At 37.2% G+C, this 21,208-nt stretch overlaps 1 protein-coding gene across 9 annotated transcripts in view; it reads left to right on the forward strand.

Moving 5' to 3' along the window:
• The window catches only part of ZNF385D (zinc finger protein 385D), a 439,008-nt gene that overhangs the window by 88,709 nt on the left and 329,091 nt on the right, over window positions 1-21,208 (forward strand). For 8 of the 9 annotated variants that reach the window (XM_087771557.1, XM_087771526.1, XM_087771537.1 and 5 more), the window contains one exon: window positions 1,353-1,631. The exons of the other annotated variant lie outside the window; for it this stretch is intronic. In XM_087771557.1, the coding sequence (XP_087627683.1) occupies window positions 1,353-1,631 (279 nt within the window). The remainder of the gene's footprint in view (window positions 1-1,352; window positions 1,632-21,208) is intronic. 9 annotated transcript variants of the gene reach the window in all.

Below are 21,208 nucleotides of genomic sequence, written 5' to 3' on the forward strand. Positions count from 1 at the left end.
GAGGAGAATTAATTTAATTTATTGCCAATTAAAATAGAGTAGGATAGTGAGAAACAAAGACAAACCACTAAAACACCTCTGCACCCCCACCCCCTTCCGGGGCTTAACTTCACTCCTGACTCTTCTACACTACTATCTCATCCCTAAGCGGTGCAGGGGGATGGGGATTGGGAGTTGTGGTCAGTCCATATCACTTCTTCTCTGCTGCACCTTCCTCCTCGCATGTGATACACATGTGTGTGGGGTCCCTCGCATGGGATACAGTCCTTCATGAACTGCTCCAGTGGGGTTCCTTCCCATGGGCTGCAATTCTTGAAAAAGTGCTCTGGCATGGGTCCTTTCTATGCGGTACAGCCCTTCAGAAAAGGGCCGCTCCAGTGTGGGTTCCCCACGGGGTCACAGTTCTTGCCAGAAAACCTACTTCATGGGCTCCTTTCCATGGACCACAGCCCCTGCCAGGAGCCTGCTCCTGTATGGGCTCTCCATGGGCTCCAGCTTCCTTCAGGGCATCTCCACTTGCTCCATCGTGGGGTCGTCCATGGGCTGCAGGTGGATAACTGCTCCACTGTGGTCCTCCATGGGCTGCAGGGAGACAACCTGTGACACCGTGGTCTTCACCATGAGCTGTAGGGGAATCTCTGCTCCAGTGCCTGGAGCACCTCCTCCCCCTTCTTTTCTACTGTCTACAGGGCTGTTTCTCTCATGTTTTTTTCAGCTGCTGCACAGTGTTTTTACCTTTTCTTAAATAGGTTATCGCAGAGGTGCCACACCCACGGCTGATGGGCTTAGCTTTGGGTGCTGGTGAGTCAGTTTTGGAGCCACCTGGAACTTTCTGTCCCCAGCATGGGACAGCCTTTGGCCTCATCCTAGAGAGGCTGCTCTGCAGTCCCCACTGCCACCACTTGAGCACCTGCATCCAACAGTTTCCCACTGAAGGTGACAGTTAAGATGTCATGAGCTTCATCTAGACTTTGCTGAGATTTCTAACAGCATTTGTAAGGTTGCTTTTCATAGGATAATTCTTAAATAAACTAACCAAGGGATAAGATAGAAATAATTTAAAAAAGAAAAAAAAAACAAACAACCCTGTGACAGGTTGGTTCCAGTGATAGATTTAATAGTACCCCATAACATTTAAAGCCATTCACCTGAGTGGCTGTGAAGTTACTGAAGTTACACAGCTAAACTAAAAAATATGAACAGAAAGCAAAACACATGAGCGGAAATATAGTGTTAAAATATGAAATGCAAAGAACCTGACTTTTGCCAGTTTACAGATGTAGAAATCTTGCGTATATGATTTTGTATTACTTACCAATTTTCCCTTTTTTTTTTTTTTTTTGTCCCCCCAGAAAATATGAAGAAGCCCTGGAGCCCTGATTTACCAGTTGATAACCACTCATACAATTCAGATTTCACATCCGTCCCAGATAAGGAAAGTGAGAAAGAATTAGCACCTGATGGCACTGAAGAAAAGAAGGAAAGAGAAAAGAAACACACCAATTTCACTTTGTGTAATGTTTGCAACATTCAGCTGAACTCTGCTGCTCAGGCACAAATCCACTACAATGGCAAATCCCATCAGAAGAGGTTAAAACAGCTCAGCAATGGAAATCTCAAAAGTGATAACGGTAAGCATTAAAATATATATACCTTTTGACATGTTTTGATCTGAGAATTGCAGCAATGTGCAGTAATGCCGATATATATGAGTCTAAACTTTTTTTTTTTTTTTTATTCAGCCAACAAATCCTTTGAAGTTAAGGCAAAGACGCTCGGTGACTTCAGAGTGCTTGGGGTCATCCCTAGCATCTGGCAAATAGACACTCTCTGTGTTGTTACAAGTGTTTTCACTTTATATTTTGTTTACATGATGATTTTGATGCAGATTCTTTCTTATTCCATTTGCATTTTGATGGTTTTCAGCATAATCAGTGATATTCCATATTTCACAGTCTACTAGAAAGGTTATACTTGTTAAGGGTTAGTTTGTTTTTAATGAACGTAAGGCGATGGCAAAATAAATTGAAACAAATACATTACACAGAACAAATACATTCCCAAACTCATTTCACTTTAGTTTGCTTATTCAGGGTTCAACGCATAGCTAGCATAAGTCTGTTTAAAGATTATGACTGAAGTCAAACAGAGATGGAACAAAGGTTATTTTGATTTTAATTGATTTCATTGACAGCTTTGGGAAAAGCATTTTTTAGTAGGTGGCATGTTTTCCTATCATCAGAGTGAATTGTACGCCTCAAAGAAAAACATGTTTGTGGCTTTATGTACAAAAGTAGATCAGATAATGGAGGCAAATGATGGTCCCTGACAAGAAAAAACATATTACTATGTTATAATTTCCTCAGTTTCCTAACAGGTAGTACTCAACTTTGCTGTACTATGGGTAGAGTTGTACTGTATTGTTCTATCTGCTTCTATGCACCACATCACAGAAATGATGGTCTTAATATGATGTACTTAGGACTTGCAAACTTTCTTTCTTCAGACCACACACATTGCTTAATGTTTTGTGTCACGAGTTGCTTCCTGCCCCATCTGCAGAAAGATATGCAGAACACTAATCCTTAGATAGGACTTAAGAGGTATTTTAATAATCTGTGCTTTGTCCTGGCTTTAAGAGTTGTGAATAATATGGGTATGTTGCTGAAGTGTGTGGGATATGAGTGCTTTGCTGTGTATGAGGTGTTGCTCATTTCCTTAAAATAAAAACAAAAAAAACCAAACCCGTAACACTGAACAACACAAATCATTTTGCCTTTAAGTGGCAGGACGGTAACGTTTGGCACTGTTCATAGTTCAGGCTTAGGAAGAATACCACTGCCATTAGTAGGAGCTGTGAAAATGCATAAAGAGAGATTGATTTCCTAATTGATTAGAAGTGCGATATGGTTATCCACAAATGCATTCTTTCTATAACTAAATAAACACAGTCTAATGTTATTGCTATCTTCAGTTAAGGTAAAATTGTGTTATCATTATTATTAGCACAACAATTTTGCTAATGAAAGAAAGTTTTTTTGTGCAGTTCATTTTTCTGCTTTAATCCATGGTAATGAAAGAATTAGTAATTAAGCAATGCTGAAATTAGTGTCAAAGGGCTTCAATCGTGCTTCAACATATATATTCTAGAGAGGATCAAAGTAGTAGTATAGCGGCATGTTTCTTATTTCATCCTTAAAAGTATCCCAATGTCGTGTGTAGCTGCATCCATTTGTAGTTAGAAAATAGCTGATTGACCATCTAGCTCTTTCTTTCAAAGTGCAGTTATTTTGTGGGGTTGCCTGAAACTTGAGTCTTTTCAAATCTGGCAGATCTTTGAGTATCATCAAAAGTAGTGCTCCACTGAAAGAATAACGTAGGGAAGAGCTTAAGGAAGCGATTTTCCCATGTCACCAACCTTTGATATTTCAAGTTTTTTTTAAACTGAACATTATGAATGAAATAGAGACCAATATTAAATATCTCTTGCTAAAAGTTAGAACTGAATTAGAGCGAATGTTTGAGTGACCACTCTTCCCGCACTTTGAACAGAGACCCTATTTGAGATCTCTTTTCTAAGTCAAGTAGAAATTGGAACCTGACAGACCTTCCACAATAATAGGTTTTGTCAAAACTAGTATATCTGAAATATGGGCAATGTTTTTCGGGTGAATGATTGTTTTGTTGATTAGACCCCAGCAAGCTCAAGTGACATATGACCATGACTGAAAAAAATTATGACTTGACCCTTTCATTTTATCATGTGCACACAAATGACACTTTTTGAACGTCACTGATATAACTGAAGTGACTGTTAAACATGCACAGTACTGTTTATTCAATGTAGGTTAGTAAGTTGCTTTATTTATGAGAATGGTATTTCTTGTGTGGAAGTGTGATTGTCACAGAAGACAGCTGTTATGCTCAATGTCCAGGTTAATTGTCTAATCATTCTTGGACTAAATTCTGCTGTAAATTAAAACTAAGTAAAGGCCCTGCTATATGAGATTGTCTTCTAAGGCTTCATCACCAGTAGTTATTCATTATATCTCATGTTGAATGAGTAAAGTACTTGTACTATGCACAAGAAAACCCCATTTCCAAATACTGCAATTCATGGACTGTACTATGGGTTGTATATGCCTTTGCAAAGTTGTGTGCTCACTTGGAACTAACGTACGTGGAAAGGTTGGGAAAAATATTGGAACTGTGACTTCTCCTTGTTTTGTTTCATCTCTGAATTATTCCCACAAAGCAGGATGGGTTTGTGTGTTTTATATCACGAGGGGTAATACAAATGGAGGATTGATTTATATGAAGCAACAGCCCATGTCTTGTTTCCAAACAATTTGCAATGGACTGCTGAACAATGGTAGGGTTCAACTGTATTAGCATTTGACTGTGTAATTAAAGCTGTCATGCTATAGTCATCATCTTCAAACTGTGTGAAGGAGCTTTTATCTACTGGGCATAAATAACATAGTGTGTTACTATACTTGAATATCTTTGCATAATTTCATAAGGTATGTTGCTTAGGCACAAAGCCTATTAACCTCTGCAAATATACAATTAATAAATAATGTGCATTGTGGGGTTAAAAGCAGCATTTCTTTGCTGCTCTATCAGTATCTGTACTGAATTTGAACAATTCACCAGATTTACTTTAAAAAGTTTTGCCAGTTGCTTATTTGTCAGCTTGGCAGCTTTACAATATGATACCGACTTGGCACCTTCCTGGGGCAGAGCAGCCTCAGAACCGCAGACGGCCAGAGTCACAAAAATGATGTGAACCCAATGTTTCTTGTGTTATTACTTGGTACAGTGACTTGTGATGACTTAATAGGACATGGTGAGACATCAGCAGTTCTGTTACTGAACTGCACGTGCTTGAGTGTAACACAATTTTCCGCCTTCCTTCCTCCTAATAATTGCCTTTTATGTCACAGAAAAAGACTTCTCACACTTTCCTCATTATACCCTATAACATATTCTTTTTGCTGGTGACTTTTTTGCCTTTCTGCTCTCCTACGTGCAGTAGCAAGGTGACAAACAAGTCAGTGGAGATTGTGAGTAAGTTTTGGAATTAAAAGAGGGCAAAATGCATTTCCTGTCTGGTCTGCCTACATTGCACCACTTCTCACAAAACGAGCCTGGATGCTGTGGGAAGAGGTGACCTCTTGTGGGAAATTATTCTGACCAGCAGGAGTAAGACCCGTGTTTCTACTGACAGAATGGAAAAATAACTGTGGATGCAAATGTATAGCAGCACCAGTAAGAAAGCTGATATTACTAAGATTTTATGTAAACCAGAATTTCCCCTGGGCTTCCTTTTGTGTAAATTGCTGAATCATCGTGAGTGAATGAGGCATGGTTAGGACAAAAACTAAAACTGCTTTCCTCTGCAATAATTTCTCCAATACATTAGATAGCAAGTGGAAAAATAATGAAAAAGCTGAGAAATTCCCCAAAATTTGTAGAACTCCTTTAACTTTAAAAATTTGATTATTCTTTTGAAACACAGGAGCCAGTGAGGCATTTGGCAGTAGTTTCTCTATCTAGCTTGCTGAATTCATAACCCAGACAAAAGACTATCCAGTTTAGCAAGTTTCATTTACTTTCTTTTAAACTAAACCTGCCTACAACTTTTTTCAGTGAAATTTTATCTTAGTAAAATTTTATTGTACTGTGAACAAGGACAGTCAGTGCATGGAAGAAAGAAAGGGAAAAGATCAGAATTAAATATCCATTTTTTTTATCCTTTGACAATTGCAAAAACCAAACTTCTTAATGTAGCACTAGATATTAATTAAGAATGTGTAACATTTCATTGTTGCAGTTATACTGAAATATACACAAAAATACGAGCAAAATCTGTTTCACACATTTTATTTTTTTTTCAAGCGTATTTGGTTGTCAAATGTAATTTCCCACAACTCTTGAGATGACAATTCCATAATATCTACGCAGTAAATTTTTGCATGCTGGTCAGAAAATATTTAATCTTTTACAACTCTTGTTTGCATCTAAATCCTGACTTTTTACAGTCCTGCGGGTAGGAAATCCAGAAGATTCACCTAAACCACTTGCAGAGTCTCCTTCCTAGCACTTCTCTGTTGCTGGTTCTTTTCTCGTTCTGTGCTGCTGCTGCACTTTACACCTCTGCTGTCATGTTTTTTGATCATGAAAACTAGCAGCTTTGGGGCAGGCAGAATCTTATTTTAAGGTGGTAAACTACCAAGGTACAGCTTTCAGGGAAATGGTGTCACCTGCTCTTTGCATTGCATTAGTCTTCCTTTCAGAGAAAGAGGATTGTATAGGGCATGGAGGAATGGAGGAAATCTTCAGACAAAGTATGTCCTTCTTCAGAGGAGGGGATTTTCTGTTAGTTTCCTGGGAGACAAGTATTTTCAGATCAGCTTGAGAAGTCTCTGGAAGTCATGTCTCTAGCAGTGACCTGTAACAGGTTCTTCTCAAGATAAAGCAAGCAGTTGCACCATAACAAGTATTTTGCTGTTTTGTGGTTGCAAACTTTTTTTCTTTTTTTAGGTCATGTTCTGATGCAGAGCCTCATGGCCAGTTAACAGTAAATCCAATATGAGTTATCCTGTGGTTTTAAGGCTCTACTTTGTGGGTTATAGATGCCATTATTTTTGTAAAGAAGCACAGCAGGTTCCTTCTGGGTATTCTGTAAAACCTTCCAAATGTCAAAGCTGGAGATCTCTGGGACAAGTTAGATTGGCTGAGGGCAGTGTGTTGTCACTTCCACTGCTCCCAAATGTAAATCTTCCTTATTTCAAAGCACTTGTCTGTTTTCATCATGTTCCTATTCCAGTTAGTGAACTATTAACATAGTTTCTGCCTTTAAGAGTACCTTTGCAAGTAAGATATGCTTTTAAAGCACTGCTTACGTTTGCAGAATTTTTTTTTATTATATTCAGAAAGGTAATACCCACCATACATGACCTCATAGTTCAGCACAAAGTTTTATCACAAGGTAACTTGTGTATCATTGAATGAATTAAGCTTAAGAAAGAGCCAGCTCACACCAGCCACATGCATGGTGTTCGTATTTCCCCACAGTTGGATCCATTTGGCTTTGTGAGTATACAAGAAATAATGGATGGATGGTAATTGTGGACAAACTCTTTACACGTGTGCAAATATCCATTGTAGACTTGCTATAGTTAGCTGACTGCTACCTATTACAAATAAATACAAAGGGACATTACTAAATTTTAATACAGACTAATCATAAGTAAACCCTAGCGTTGTAACAAGCTGTGGGGAGGCTGGGGAGAAAGTTTCATGAGTGCACCTGGAGTAACTTCAATAATGCCATGCAGTCACAAAGGTAACATATATTTTAGCAATGCTCAAAACATTCTTTTGGATTTGGGAAGGAGAAATTCTTGGTAGTTAAACAGTTTTTCATGTAGTATATCTGGTAATTGGTCTACTGAATAGCATTACAATGAAAAAAAATTACAGGAACCTGGAAAACTGTGTTTATTAATTAATCATAATTCTTCAGAAGCTGGGGGATAAGTAGAAATTTATGGCTAAATATGTTTAAAGTATTTTTGAAGTTCCTTATTGTTCATCAAGTGCACTTAAGAATGTGCTTATGTCCTTTGTCGAAGTATGGTTTCAGTCTCAACTGGCAAATTCCTTTCTTTTCTACTATCTTAGGTTGCAACTGAATAAAACCTGCTGTGGCAGTTTATTATGAGTCAAACCATTTAAGGTATATAGAGTCTCAACTATGAAGAACATCTGCCCAGGGTCTAAACAAGCCTCTGACTGCAGGTTGAAAGAGAATATAAGACTGTACAAGTTATCTTTTAATATCCCCAGCTGTATAAAGTGCCTTCCTTTTGGGTACCACCTCCAAAGCAAGATGCTTAGCAAGTTGTCTCCATCTATAGGACATGGATGTTTGTCCATGAGAAATTCTACAGCAGTGTCGGACAACTGAAACAAGTTCAAAAGTGGGTCCTTTGCTGCCTTCTAGCAAACCTGGAGAGGGTTTCTGATTGCTATGCTAAGGCATAGTTGAGGTACTTAAAGGTGTCTTCAACAGCACACAAAGGCTGCTGTTATATGCAGGTTAGAGGGTGAAAATCTTCATCCATTGTGTACCTTCGTGGTACGTTTAATCCTCTTCCATACTCACAGTTCTTACTCTGTATGTTCCAAACGTTGTTGTTGTTCTTACAGTTCGCTTATCTTTTTTAGACACTTATGGCCTCATGTCTTCAGGACTTTGTTGCTCCTAGATGTACAACGCTTTTTCTTCTATGTTGAAAAATAACTGCCCTTTAAGTCCTGAAATCTGTGCTTAAAATATGCTTGCAAAAAGCAGGAAAGCTGTCATCTTGCTCTCTTTGCACCTCTGCTTAACATCAGCATAGCCTCTTTTTAATCACTTTTGGTTTGTGGGTGTTTTTCTTTTCTTTTTTTTTTTTTCTTCTTGTATGGCTTCAGGCTAGAACCTGCCATACAGCCTATTTATCTGAACTGGTTTGTCTCTCAATTTTAAAATTAATACTGTTTTAGGTAAGTGTTGTCTTAATGTTTTATGCTGTAGCGGGAATATCGATAACCAATACTAAATTAGCTGTGTAAGGTTCAGTTACTCTGGGAGCAATCTGTGTCCATCTGTGTTGTTTCTGAACTGTGCCAAAATGTTGGTCTGCCATTCTTTGCTTCTCCCTGAGTGTGGCACCAGTCTCATTTCTGAGAACGCTGGCATTTGATCTCTACTTGCATGTACAGCTAACTGTTGAAACCTGTTTTGCAGGATCTCCATTTAGTTCTGCTTATATCACTAGGTCCAATATAGATTATGATGACCATGGCTTCCTTCCAGACCTTCTCAGTAACTTGTCGTCTTTTAATATGATGTTGTTTTTTTTTTTTCCTGCACTGGCATCTGGTAGGCAACAAATCTTTTATGAGTCATGCCAACACACTAAGTTCATCACCATTTCCTGGTATTAATTTCCCGAGAGCTAGCTTTTCCCATATTCAGTTATTTTTCTTATTTCAAATATAGGTCTATATTCCTCAGTGAGGCTGTAAAAGGATAATTTTGTACCTCTCATGTGGCATTAATTTTTAAATTTTTAGGATATCACAGAATTTAAGCAGAATTTTTGAGCTATATCTGAGTAGAAGAAAAATAAAGCAGATATCATCAAATGTGATACACATTTCAGTAATGCTGGCTTTTTCTTATTTAAGGCTTTTTATTCCTCTGATTCAAAATATACTGTCTTCCTGATAGTCATGTCACTGAAATCTTTAGTTATTTTTTTATTCTTTGACATGTTTCACAGTAGGAGGAAATATATCTCGAGATCAGAGTTTCAAGACCAGCTCCAATGAAATTAATTACAAATTCCTGTTGATTTCAAGAGAAGGAGGCAAGTTCCTCACTCTGTTGAGGAACTTAATGTTAGCACACATTTATGCCAGTTCAGTTTACATCATCGAGGAAGCACCAATTCTAATCTACAGTTCATACTACTACTGTGGGAGTGAGTTAATCTGTGTGGTGTCTTTCCTTTGTTTCTCATATTAATGCTTATAGGTTAGCCTGACTGGAGTCCCCATGCAGACAGCATTGTAGATATACAGACATAATCAAGATTTCCCCCCCAGTTTTTCCATATATATGAAATTAGAGAGCTGGAAAGATACACTAATTGTAAGCAAAGCAGATCACTTACTAAACTAATTCTTTGTTCTGTAATCAAAATTAAAATTCTTCCCTAGACACTTTATGTCAGGGTAATGTGTCTTTAAATGCAAGCCTCCCTAGTGGGGATGGTAAATAATTTATTATATGGAATATAACATGAGTGCGTGACTTTTTGACTATAAATGTAATATTGAATGTTTCTTTTTACAGGCTTTCACAGCATAATGACTATTAGACTAGAACCAAAAACAAGACATAGTCTCCTTCTGTGCTGGATCCCACAATGTTGTAGAAGAAAAAAGAAAGTTAATGAAGAATAATTTTGTGATCAAATATTTTGTGAGCTTTAAGCAATTTTATTCATAGCTAAGTACAGTGAAAGTAAAACTGGAAATGTCAGAATGACTCACTTTGGTGTTTCTGAGTGCAGTTGGTTAGCAATTTTGTCAAAGATTATTCAGAAATGGAGTATAATTAATTGTCTTCTGTTGAACTTGTTCCATTTGTAATTATTCTTGGCAACACTTAACTCCTGTATCCCTCTTTTTGCCAGAAGAACCCCATCCCTACCTTTCAGTAACTCTCATTCCATCCTAATAGAAATAGCTTTATTATTAAAAAGTGAATAAAAAAATTCCTCCTTCCAATTCCATTCCTGTCCTCAAATTCAATAGAGGTTTGAACCTTGGCAGCTTGCATTGTGAATAGATGTTTTTTCCGCAGGGGAAAGACAGTAGAATTTTGTCTTTTTCTGTGTCCTCAGTTTTAACTATTCTGATAATATGTCCTAGTTTTTCCTAGGTTATTGTTTGGGTTTGGTTTTTTTTTTATTATTATTATTATGGTTTTTTATTTGATCATGAAACTGAAGAAAACCAATGATTACATGGCCATAGTTCTGACTGCACTTAGGTCCATTTTTCTCCCTTTTGATTCAGTCATGTTACTAATCATAAAACTTTTGTATAGTAAAACACAGATGGATGCATATGCATAGCTGTCATTCTCAGTAAACTTCCGATTTCAATGCTGCCTTTTTCTTCTTTTGCTGTTGAAAAATAGTATCTTTAATGTTTCTTTTTTCCTAGAAGAGGTAGCAAAACTCTACTGATAAAATTACACCTTTCTTCTTACCAAAGGTAGTTGAGACAAGGATCATAGACAAATGTAGTCAAGTCAAATTGAAATACTACCAGGGATGTCCCTCAGCTCAGTAGTAATATTTGCTACTCTGAAGTGTCTTTCCTATGTGATATATTAAAAATTAAAAGTCTTTAAAAGAAGCAGTTCACCTTTTTGGGCTAGTGTCTAACCTCACACCCATAGGGCATTAGGGTCAAGCTTGTAGGAATTTTTCTTGTGGAATTGTATACTGGGAAAGTTTTCAGTGACAAGCAGGATAGTACATTTTAAAGGGATCTGTATGGGAGGAATGTAAAATAGTGATGCCTGGAAAAAGGTAAATGTTATTCCCATCTTCAGAAAAGGCAAGAACTAGAAGCCAGTCAGTCAATTATCAGTGGTGAACAAGTTTATGGAGCAAGTCTTTCTGAAAGCCATTTGCAGGCACATGAAGTAGAGGAACGTGATTTGGAACAGCCAGCACAGATTTACATCCAGACTTTGTAAGACCAACCTGATTACCTTCTATGGTGAAATGACTGGTTCTGTGAACATGGGAATGTAATTTTCTGACTTAAGAAAAGCTTACATCATGGTCTCCCATAGGATCAGTGTAGCCAAATTGGTGCAATATGGGATGGATGAGTGGAGAACAAAGTAGATTAGAGGCTAGCCAAAGTATCAGGTTCAAAGTATAATGATCAACCTTTCACAGTCTAACAGGCAGATGATTGATTATGGCATTCCCCAAAGATGGATAGGGAGGCCAATGCTGTTTAACATCTTCATTAGTGATCCTGGTGATAGGATGGAGTGCACACTTGCCAAATCTGCAGATGACACTAAACATGTCGAAATCATTAGTATGATGGAATACAAAGCTACCATTCACAGGAACCTCAACAAGCTGCAGGAGTGCCCCAGCAGTAACCTCATGAAGTTCAACAGATGCAAAAACATGAAGTCCTGCACCTGGAACACACGCAAGTACAGGCTGGGGACTGACTGGCTGGAGAGCATCTTTGCAAAGAAGGACCTGGGTGTCCTCATGGGCAACAAGTTGAGCCTGAGTCATGAGCTTTTGTAGAGGTGAAGGCTTAACTGCACACTGGCCTGCATTTGCAAAAGGGTAAGTAGTAGTTTGAGGGAAGTGATTACTATCCACTCTGCCCTTTTGAGATCATATGTGGAGTACTGTACCCAGTTTTGGGCCCCCAGTGCAAGAGAGACATCAACAAAAGGGAGTGAGTCTGGAGGAGGAGGATCACTAAGATGGTCAGATTGCTGGAGCACGTGACTCATGAAGAGAAGTTGACAAAGCTGGTTTTGTTTACTGTGAAGAAAAGAAGGGTTAATGGGGGATCCTCTTGCAGTCTTCAACTTCCTAGAGGGATTTTAGAGAGAAGATGGATGTGTACAGTGAAAGGGCAAGAGAGGATAGTCACAAGTTGCAGCAAGGGAAATTCTGATTAGATATATGGAAAAAAGCATTCAGAACTTAACTGTAAAAATGCATAAGCACTGGAATAAGCTGCCCAGAGAAGCTGTGGAAATTATTCTCTGGAGATTTTAAGAACTCAACCTTATCTAGCCTTAAAGTTAGTTCTGCTTTGAGTAGGAGGTTGGGTAAAGTGAATTCCAGAGATCCCTTTCCACCTGAATTACTCTAAGGTTCTGTAGAAAATACACTGGGAAAACTTCAGTTTTAAAGATTCAGGGGCCTACTTGCTTAATTTACATCAGGAGCAAGATATATACAGCCAAAGGCTTGGATTTTTCTTCATAGCTCTGTGTTTAAAAAGAAAAAATGCCAAGAAAACTCCACTCTGAATGTGAAGTTGCTGATGTTATCTGACAGAAGCAAGACAAATACAGTAAAATCTGTATTCTTAGAAAGGCTTTGAGATGTAAAACAAACTGTTGAAGCCTTTTTTAGTATTTTTATTTTCTCATCAAATTGCCTGTAGCATGTAGTCAGAACTGCTGTTGATGCATGTTACAGTCTATCTTGTTAAAGATTATCAAAATATAATTCTTGTCCTCTAAAAGAGGAAATCTAGGAACAAAGCTAGTAGTATACATGGATCTTGTTTTTAGACCTTTCTTACGTTGTTAGTGGTGAAAGAGGGAAGAACAGATGCTAGAGGATGCAGTAACAACAGGTACCATGTTGTTCAATGATGTATTAAGACAGACTTGGTCTTCATGGCAAGCCAATATTCATAGCTATTCAAACTTATTTTTCTTAAAAGACATTAACTTTTAATGTAAACCACTGAAGATGTCAAAGTAGACCCTGCCATGTAAACACTGGTGTGATCAAACAGCTCATTAAAAAAATTATCCAATAATTGATATTGAATTTGTTTGTGTTTTTTTGGGGTTGTGTGGGTTTTTTCTTCTCACAGATCACATCTCATCATGGAATTAAATTACAATTAATTAAAAAGTAATTTTTGTATGTTGAGGGAAACATGTAGATCTCTATTTAGAATTGTCATTGTAATCTAGTATCAAAAATACCACACATCAGTAACAGAGTATTCCCAATGTTTTAAAATCTTGAAATGTGTAAGAAAAAAACATTGCCATAATAATTCACTGTGTTTTATTTGATTTTATCACTGACTCTTTCGATGTCAGTGACCCTTGTCACAAACTGATGAAATATGCTTGAGAAAGCCAAAGAAAAGATCCTGAAACTGCTAACCTTTGAAAAATATGTATTATTCAGAATTGCAGTGTTGGCATTTAAAGACTTACTACTGTGAAATAAACTGTTTCAAGAATAGTGGCAAGCCTCTCTGGTCTTATGAACACTCCATATTAAAAGACTGTGGAAACAAACAATGCTACAGCTAAAGAAAGAACAATTAAATAGGTTTATAGCTGGCATAGAAGTCTCAGTACTATTCAACAAGGAAACATTTTAATTTTACCAGCAATTTATTTTTTGCAAGCCAGAAGAGTTTATTTCAACAGATTGACTCTCTTAATTTTATCTCTGTGAGACTGGACGTATGCGTAAATAGTTATAAATTACTTTGTCTTTTAGTACAGGCTGAAAGTTTGGACTGTAGGATAGTTTAATCTGTTATATACCTGTAAATCTGTTGTGGGGGAAATAATCTGCTGCTTTTGTGATTCCCTTGTTACTGCACACAGGCCATCCTATAAAATCCATTGACCACATTAATAGATTAATAGAGGGTCAGGTTAAATTTGAATATGTGTGCTTCTGAGTACAGCGATTATATATTCATACACTCATATATGCACACATACAAAAATCATGCCACAGTTTATTCTTAGTCTGCATAGAAACATGTTAGCTCTTGGCCTAGTTTGGAACAAAATTCCAGTGCTGTGCTTTATAGGGAGCGCACTTGTGCACCATGTCCCTATTTGCTCGTAGTCAGTCCTGTATAGTAGTCAGCAGCTAGTTAGTTTTTTAAGCTTTGAAAATTGTAGTGGATCTTTTTTGCTGAAGAGCTGCAATAATTTCTCTTTGAAAGGAATCTTCCAAACAGTATGTGTTTATTTTGTCAAATCAGAAGTCATATTGATGATGTTTTCAAGTGAACATCAGGAGGAATAAAGCTTCCCAATCCTTAATGGCTCTGGAAAGCTGAGTTGCATTTCTTCTAATTCAGCTTTATTCACTGATGCTACAAATTTTATAATCCAGAGAACCTGCTCTTACACAGTATTCCGTAAGTTTTTTTTCCTTTCTTAAATTGTTGTATTTTTCTATTCAATACACTCAAGAAAGCCTCTTGCACTTTAGTATTCATTCTCTCGCTATGAGAGATGTAAACCAATACTTAACAAGAATAGGTGTTATTACTTTTGACAGATCTCTAGGAGTATGTTAGTTGTTGATAGAATTACTGAAACATCATATCTTTATGCAAGATTTTTTTTTTTTTTTCCCACTGGGAATATGAGGTGGTAGTACTGTTCAGTACTATTAAGATATCCCTGGTATATTTTGGTAACAACATTTATCTCTTCCTATATCCACTCTTTTTTATTTTCTTTGGAGAATTATCTTCATAATATTACTTTTTTCTTTTGCCAGCTAACTGTGGATATTTTATTAAGTGTCATCACAGAAAGCTTGAGTAATCAAGCTTAGCTGATCCCCAAAGTTACCCAGAAAGAGAGTTGTCACCATGACTTACTGTTTGTGGATACCCAAAGGATTTCTGGTTAATGTGTTCTGACACAGCTTTCCATGCTCTGCAGTTCACCTGCTATAGATGTGATGCCATTAAAATGTGGTGGCTGAGGCAGCATGTGCAAACACAAAGTGGCAGGACTGGTGAGTTTATAGTGCAGTTTCTGAAGACAAGGGGGACGGAAATCAAATGATATCTGCTTCATACTTTATATTCCTTTGATAATAAAGCATTTCACAACATTCTTGAGACCAAAGCAGACAGGAATACGTACACAAAACACAGCATGGATTTTGAAATGTGCTCAATTTGTTTATTTTGTGTACAAAGTGAGGTGCCTAAGGCTCCTTTTCTCTTGACATTGTGTAAGGTCGAGAGCCACCCACTGTGACCCAAAGAAGCCCTACGGGAAAGGCAGGATATTACCCATACTGAGGGCAGTAATCAGGCCAACAGCAGCTTCCTGCTAGACCATTTCACTGTAACAATATGTGAGGTTAGACTCATACTGTTTAATCTCATGGAAAACTTTAGAAGGCCTTGGTTCCCATGGAGAAGCTCTCTCTCTGGTAGTAAAATGCCCTTCACAACCCCCTGTGAACAGCGGCACAAACCCCTGAACAAACTTACTTTTATGCAGGATAAAAGGGGATCAATGCTGCAGCATGAGGAGACTGACTAATGAGGGGATAGTAGGATTCAAATAGGGCTAGGTCAGTGTTTTTTCATGATTTAGTGGGAAAATCAGGCACAAAAATTCATTTTTATAGGATGGGATTAACTTGCAGAGGTAAATAAAAATGTAGAAAATTATTAGAATGAGTAAATGAACAACTGTGGGGAAGACTATGGGATAGGGGAGGGAACTGTTTGCCTTGTATGTTAAAGTAATTGAAAACCTGACAGAACAGAAAATATTTTTTGCTTCCTGACCATCTTGAAGCAATTAAGGAAATTACATTAAATTTTCATAGATTTTATATTTCACATTCACTTGAATGCCTGGTGCATATATTTCCTACTCAGATGGTGGGCTCCTTCTGCCAGGCGCCGGCAGGTTGGTGTAAATTACCCAGCAGAAGTTAGAATGTTCTTTCATTACAAGCTGACAAAGTGAAAGACCTATGCAAAAACCCAGTACTCTCCCCAGCCCTACCACCCTCTCATGTCTTCCTCCTCCTTCTTCAAGGAACCCTAGGAAAAGCATTCATAGTCCTTACCTGAGGAAAACGTAAGTGAAGTGCTTGTCTGAGAACTGCTTGATTTTGAGCAGGGAAAAGACTTCAAAGTTAAACTGTAGCATTTCTGAGCTTTTTGAATTTACGTGATACTTTGATTTTCTGCCTTTTTTTAATACAGAGTTTAAAAATGTGTTCATTCCACACAAAACCAAAAATGAAGTTCTTAATAACTGGAACTATGTTTCAAGAAAATCCACTTCTGCATTGTATTTTTTACCCCATATAAATACTAGCAGGAAGATACAATGCAAAAAACCCTTTCTGCCTGGCTCAGCACAAGAAGGATTTATCCCAATTTAGATAACACATTATTTGAACACTGAAGTACTCAGCAATGAATCACACATTTCCTCTGAGGAATCCAGCTTTCCTTGCATATAAAGGTGGGTGAGGCTTGAAACTTTTCTCGTGGAAATATAAAACATACTTAACTTTTTGTACTCTTCTAGAAGAAAACTCTTTTGGAGTATAAAAAGACCCATAGCATATTTTTAATCTTGCAGTTTCATGAGTTGTTCTTTTATCACTAGTTTAATTAGATCATGATACCTGTGGAATTATTTAATACCATATGGTAATATTATATCTGCTATGTTGGCGGTCTTCAGGATGGGGATTCTATTACCCTTATCACTATGTAAGGCAGAAGGAATGTGAAGACTCTAGAGTAATACTATGAATAGCACAAAATCTTGGTAGCATTAACAGCATCAAAAATTAAAATGAAGGTTTGTTGGGGTTTTTTTTGGCCTAAATTCACTTCAGGAGTGTGGAAGGTGTTATTTGGAGAAAAGGGGAGGGGGAAAGGACTGAGGAAAAGAATTATTAATTTCATTTTGTGGAAGTTAATTTAATGCTTCATGGGAATGGCCTTGGCTTTCTCTCCCTCCTTTTCTGAACACTGTTATGTGGAGTTCCTTATGCTCTGTTTTAAACCCAAATATTAAATAGTTGCCCTGGGATGAAGAAGTGTATCAAATTTTCTTTTTGCCTGTACACAGCACATGCTATAAGTGAAAGTACAGAACCTCCTTATATTCTGACTCTGTTCTTCCATAAACAAATAACAATATTGTTAACTTCAGCGTGTACAAAAACAGTACTATGAAGGAATAAAAAATACTTATCACTTGTAGTATGCAGCCATTTTTCCTCCTTGCTTTTCTTTGTTGGTGATACTTTTCATTCAGACATTATTTTCTAACAAATTAAATTGCAAAGAAATAATTCCCTTAGAAGCTTCTTTTCAGCTTCATTCCTAACTCCCCCTATTAATACTGAAAGTATTGGCAGCCACATTTTCCTGATGTTTACAGAATTGCTCAGAAGTTTACAGCTTTTTTTTTTCTTTGTGAAGATCAAAATACCAAGTTTTTATTGTTCAACAGTTGTTAAAGTATAAGACCTAATATTCCCACAGGTATATTAGATCCTAATACCCTTGGCTTTTTACAATTAGAAAAAAACCCTGGTGGGTATTTAATTTATCTGGCAATTCATTGGTGTCTGAAGCTGCTGCTGCCAAACTCTGGAAGGGTTTGTCCTGAGCAAATGCTCGGCAGCCTGATCTGTGATTTTTTAAATGCCTTTGGGAGGTGAGATCAGATGTGTAAGAATGTGATTGAGTTTATTTTTTACATGAATCCCACTGGTAGAATCCTTAGAGATTTGCTGTATCAAAGATATTTATGAGAATATTGCCCTCAGCTACAGTTTGAAAGGGAGCAATGTAGGACAGGGACAGATGAAGGGGAGGCAAACTGGTCATAGAGAATGGTGAGAGTCTCCTAGATCTGGGTACCCTTTCTGATATATAAAACTCAAGCAAATTGGGCGAAATGTGCAAAAATCTGTAGTCACATTTGCACTTCAAAGGTTTGCTTGTGCACTACGGTTCCTGAATGTTCATAATTTCAGGAACAGCAAAGTATGAGCAGGATTAGTCACTCAATGGATAGACTCAGTATATGCTGTTGTCCATACATGGTGTGGGTTTATTTGGAGAGCAAGGTCTTCAGGCATGTGACTATTCTATTTGGCCTTGGTGTGAAACAGATGTTTGCTGTTTGTACACATGAATACTTCTGTGTTCTTGCAAACTTCCTGCTTTAAAGGGAAGAATTGGGCAAGAAGACGAGTAAAATCTGGTAGGTTTGTCATAGCAGTTCTTCAGCATGTCCAGGTTTACATTTGCAATAAGTAATAGGTAGTAAAAATGTTGCAGCAAGCAGAAAACAAAGGAGAATTACAAAATCAAGTTGTATATGGAGTTTCTTCCACTGAGGATGTATTGTTCTAGGAAGAAGGAGCTATTTGCCCTCAGTTCAGTAACAGATCTTGAGCAATACAGAGAACTGTTGGACTCAATGATCTTAAAGGTCTTTTCCAACCTAAATAATTTTATGATTCTATGAACTAGCCAAAGTGCCATTTAAAAAAATTGAGACATCTAACATTTATATTAATTTTGCTGACCAGGATAGTTGCATAATATATTAGTAATATACATCTGCTGATTTATAACAATAAGTATAGGTATGCACATGTGCATACACATACAGAGGGCTTTTAATTAGTTACTGAGATAACATATAAATCTCTGCCCCTTTAAATTTTCTGATTGAAAAATGAAGAATTCCTGCCCTTTAAATGTTCAGCTTTCACAGAGGTTACAGTAAATCTCTTAATCTCCCAAGCACTTATACTCCTCTGGGTTTTTCACAGGCATTCATCCACAGGACATTCATTTCCAATCTGTATTTAAATCCAGGAATGACTATGTGGGCTTTGAGCTATCTGCTTTCATGCACTCCTAATGGGCTCTACCACAGGAACTCTGGGTGAGCTGGAAAAAAAAAAATAGATTCAAGCCCAGTCATATTTGGCTTCCATTTCAGCTTAAGCTGAATCTCTGTTTATTCTCGGCGAAGAGAGCATTAAAGAAAGCAATTATTTGGGGGTGAGGGAAGGGCAGGAAGGATCCACAATAAGGGATTTATTCTGGCTTTATAGAGAGCACCGGTGTATCAGATTTTCAGGCTTATAATGGGACGTAGTTGAACGTATCTGTAGAATGGGGTGTGAGGATTTGAAACATAGCCTGGATTTTTGTCAAATGTCTTCAGTGCTTTTTTTTCTTGTTCCTTACAGAAACTGTAGACCAGATTCTTAGATGTAAATGATCATAACTTGACATTGTCCTGTAAATACACAGTAACTCACAGTAGCATGTTTTCTCATTACTTAGTAGATTCTTTGCAGTTAATATGCTAAATGGCCCATTTTTCTAAGAGAAACTTAGTATTAAATTAATATTTACACAGTATTCTTTTGAGTAGTTACACAGAGTGTTCTATTAAGTAGTTGCAATGAAACTGCATCTTGACCTTCTGGCATTTTTTCTTCTGTGCATCAAAGAATTTGTTTCAGTTTCATTTAGAGTGTACTTAGGGAAGGTAAGTGAAGGAGATTGAAAGAAACTGTGCTGAGGAGACTTTTAGTTCTGTATTTCCAGCCTATGTAAAATCACCTGAATTTGAAAACTAAATTGTATCCAGAAAGGTGTGTGGTATTACCAATGAACATAAATCCTTTAAACAATATTTTTTTCATCATCTGTTGTTTTCTTCCCATCCTGTTTTCCTCTCTGTCATCATTCTCTTCATTATTCCTCCTCTCTGTCTCCATTCTGTGAGCCTTTCCCCAGAGTACAAATCCTTCCACTTTCTGTGCACTGTATTTTCTGACTGTTCTTTGCTAATTCAGCTTTGCTTTGCTGTTTTGGTTTTACAAACATACCGCTTTGTCAAAGACAACTGAATACCCTTCTGTCAATAATAGCAACATGCATTTCTTCTTTCCTGCTTATAATATTAGATATACTTTAAATAGTAATAGTTTAAAGATTTGGAACAATGTTCATTATTTTCTGGTAAATGCGCTTAACTTGAGATTTTACCTTTGAAAATATTCTTACTAGGGAGCATACAGAGTGATGATGAAGGTGAATTGTTCAGTAGAAGACAGATTTTTGTATTTCTTTCTAAATTGCGTGTCTTGGTCTCATGTGGAGCTATAAGTAAAAATAAATGGGCTAATTAAACTGTGATGCTTATTAAACTCTTGGCAAATTCGGTTAGACTCTCTTTCCTGGTGCTGGAAAAGTCTAACTCCGATCGTTATTCATAGCATGAGTAAACTTCTGGATAGATGGAGATTAGGAAGAAGATTCAGGTCAAATCTTATGAGATGCTGCTTACCTCTTTCAGTTTAGATTAAAGAGCTCAGGCCAAGGAGTACCTTGAGGGGAAGCGATAGACTTACACCAATCTCTTGGCCTTTCACAGTAGCACAGAAAGGGAGTTGGAAAGGAGTTGCTGACTTGTACCAGTTTGAGGTTTGACTTCATAATTTACTGATATGCATAACCTAAAGAACAGATCATAATATGATCTAATTAAGTGGTATCCAGCTACTTAGTAAATGATTGCCTGAGCAAATTTACTTAAAACCCTCTGATGCTAGGAAGAGAGTAGCGATGAGCCTGAAACTTGCTTTTTATTTATGTATTTATTTTTCCTCCTTAAGGGATCAAAGCTCTGGTCAACAGTTCTAAACGTGTCTCTGACTCAGTAGATTTATACATCATGGGTTGTCTAACTGTTTTCTTATCAAGTTAAGCAAACACTTAGAAGAGAATGCACAATGTTTCTGTAACCAGGAAAGTGTTACTTAAGATTGCTACACTTATTAGATTATTTAAAGAAGCAGCACTTATATTGCCCTGTGTGCAACAACCTATCCTTGCACTGCAGATTCCTAGCTAAAATTAAAAAAAAAAAAAAATGTTCAAGGTGAAATAAAGAGGAAACCTGAAAAAATAAATTAAAAATTGGATAAGTTTGAAGTGGGAGTTTCCTAAATGTGGAAATCTGTTCGTTAATAAATCAGTGTTCAATGAC

The sequence above is a fragment of the Nipponia nippon genome, unplaced genomic scaffold (genome assembly GCF_047370975.1).
Source record: "Nipponia nippon isolate SJK-2023a ecotype South Korea unplaced genomic scaffold, ASM4737097v1 scaffold_1, whole genome shotgun sequence".
In the NCBI taxonomy this organism is placed as follows: domain Eukaryota; kingdom Metazoa; phylum Chordata; class Aves; order Pelecaniformes; family Threskiornithidae; genus Nipponia; species Nipponia nippon.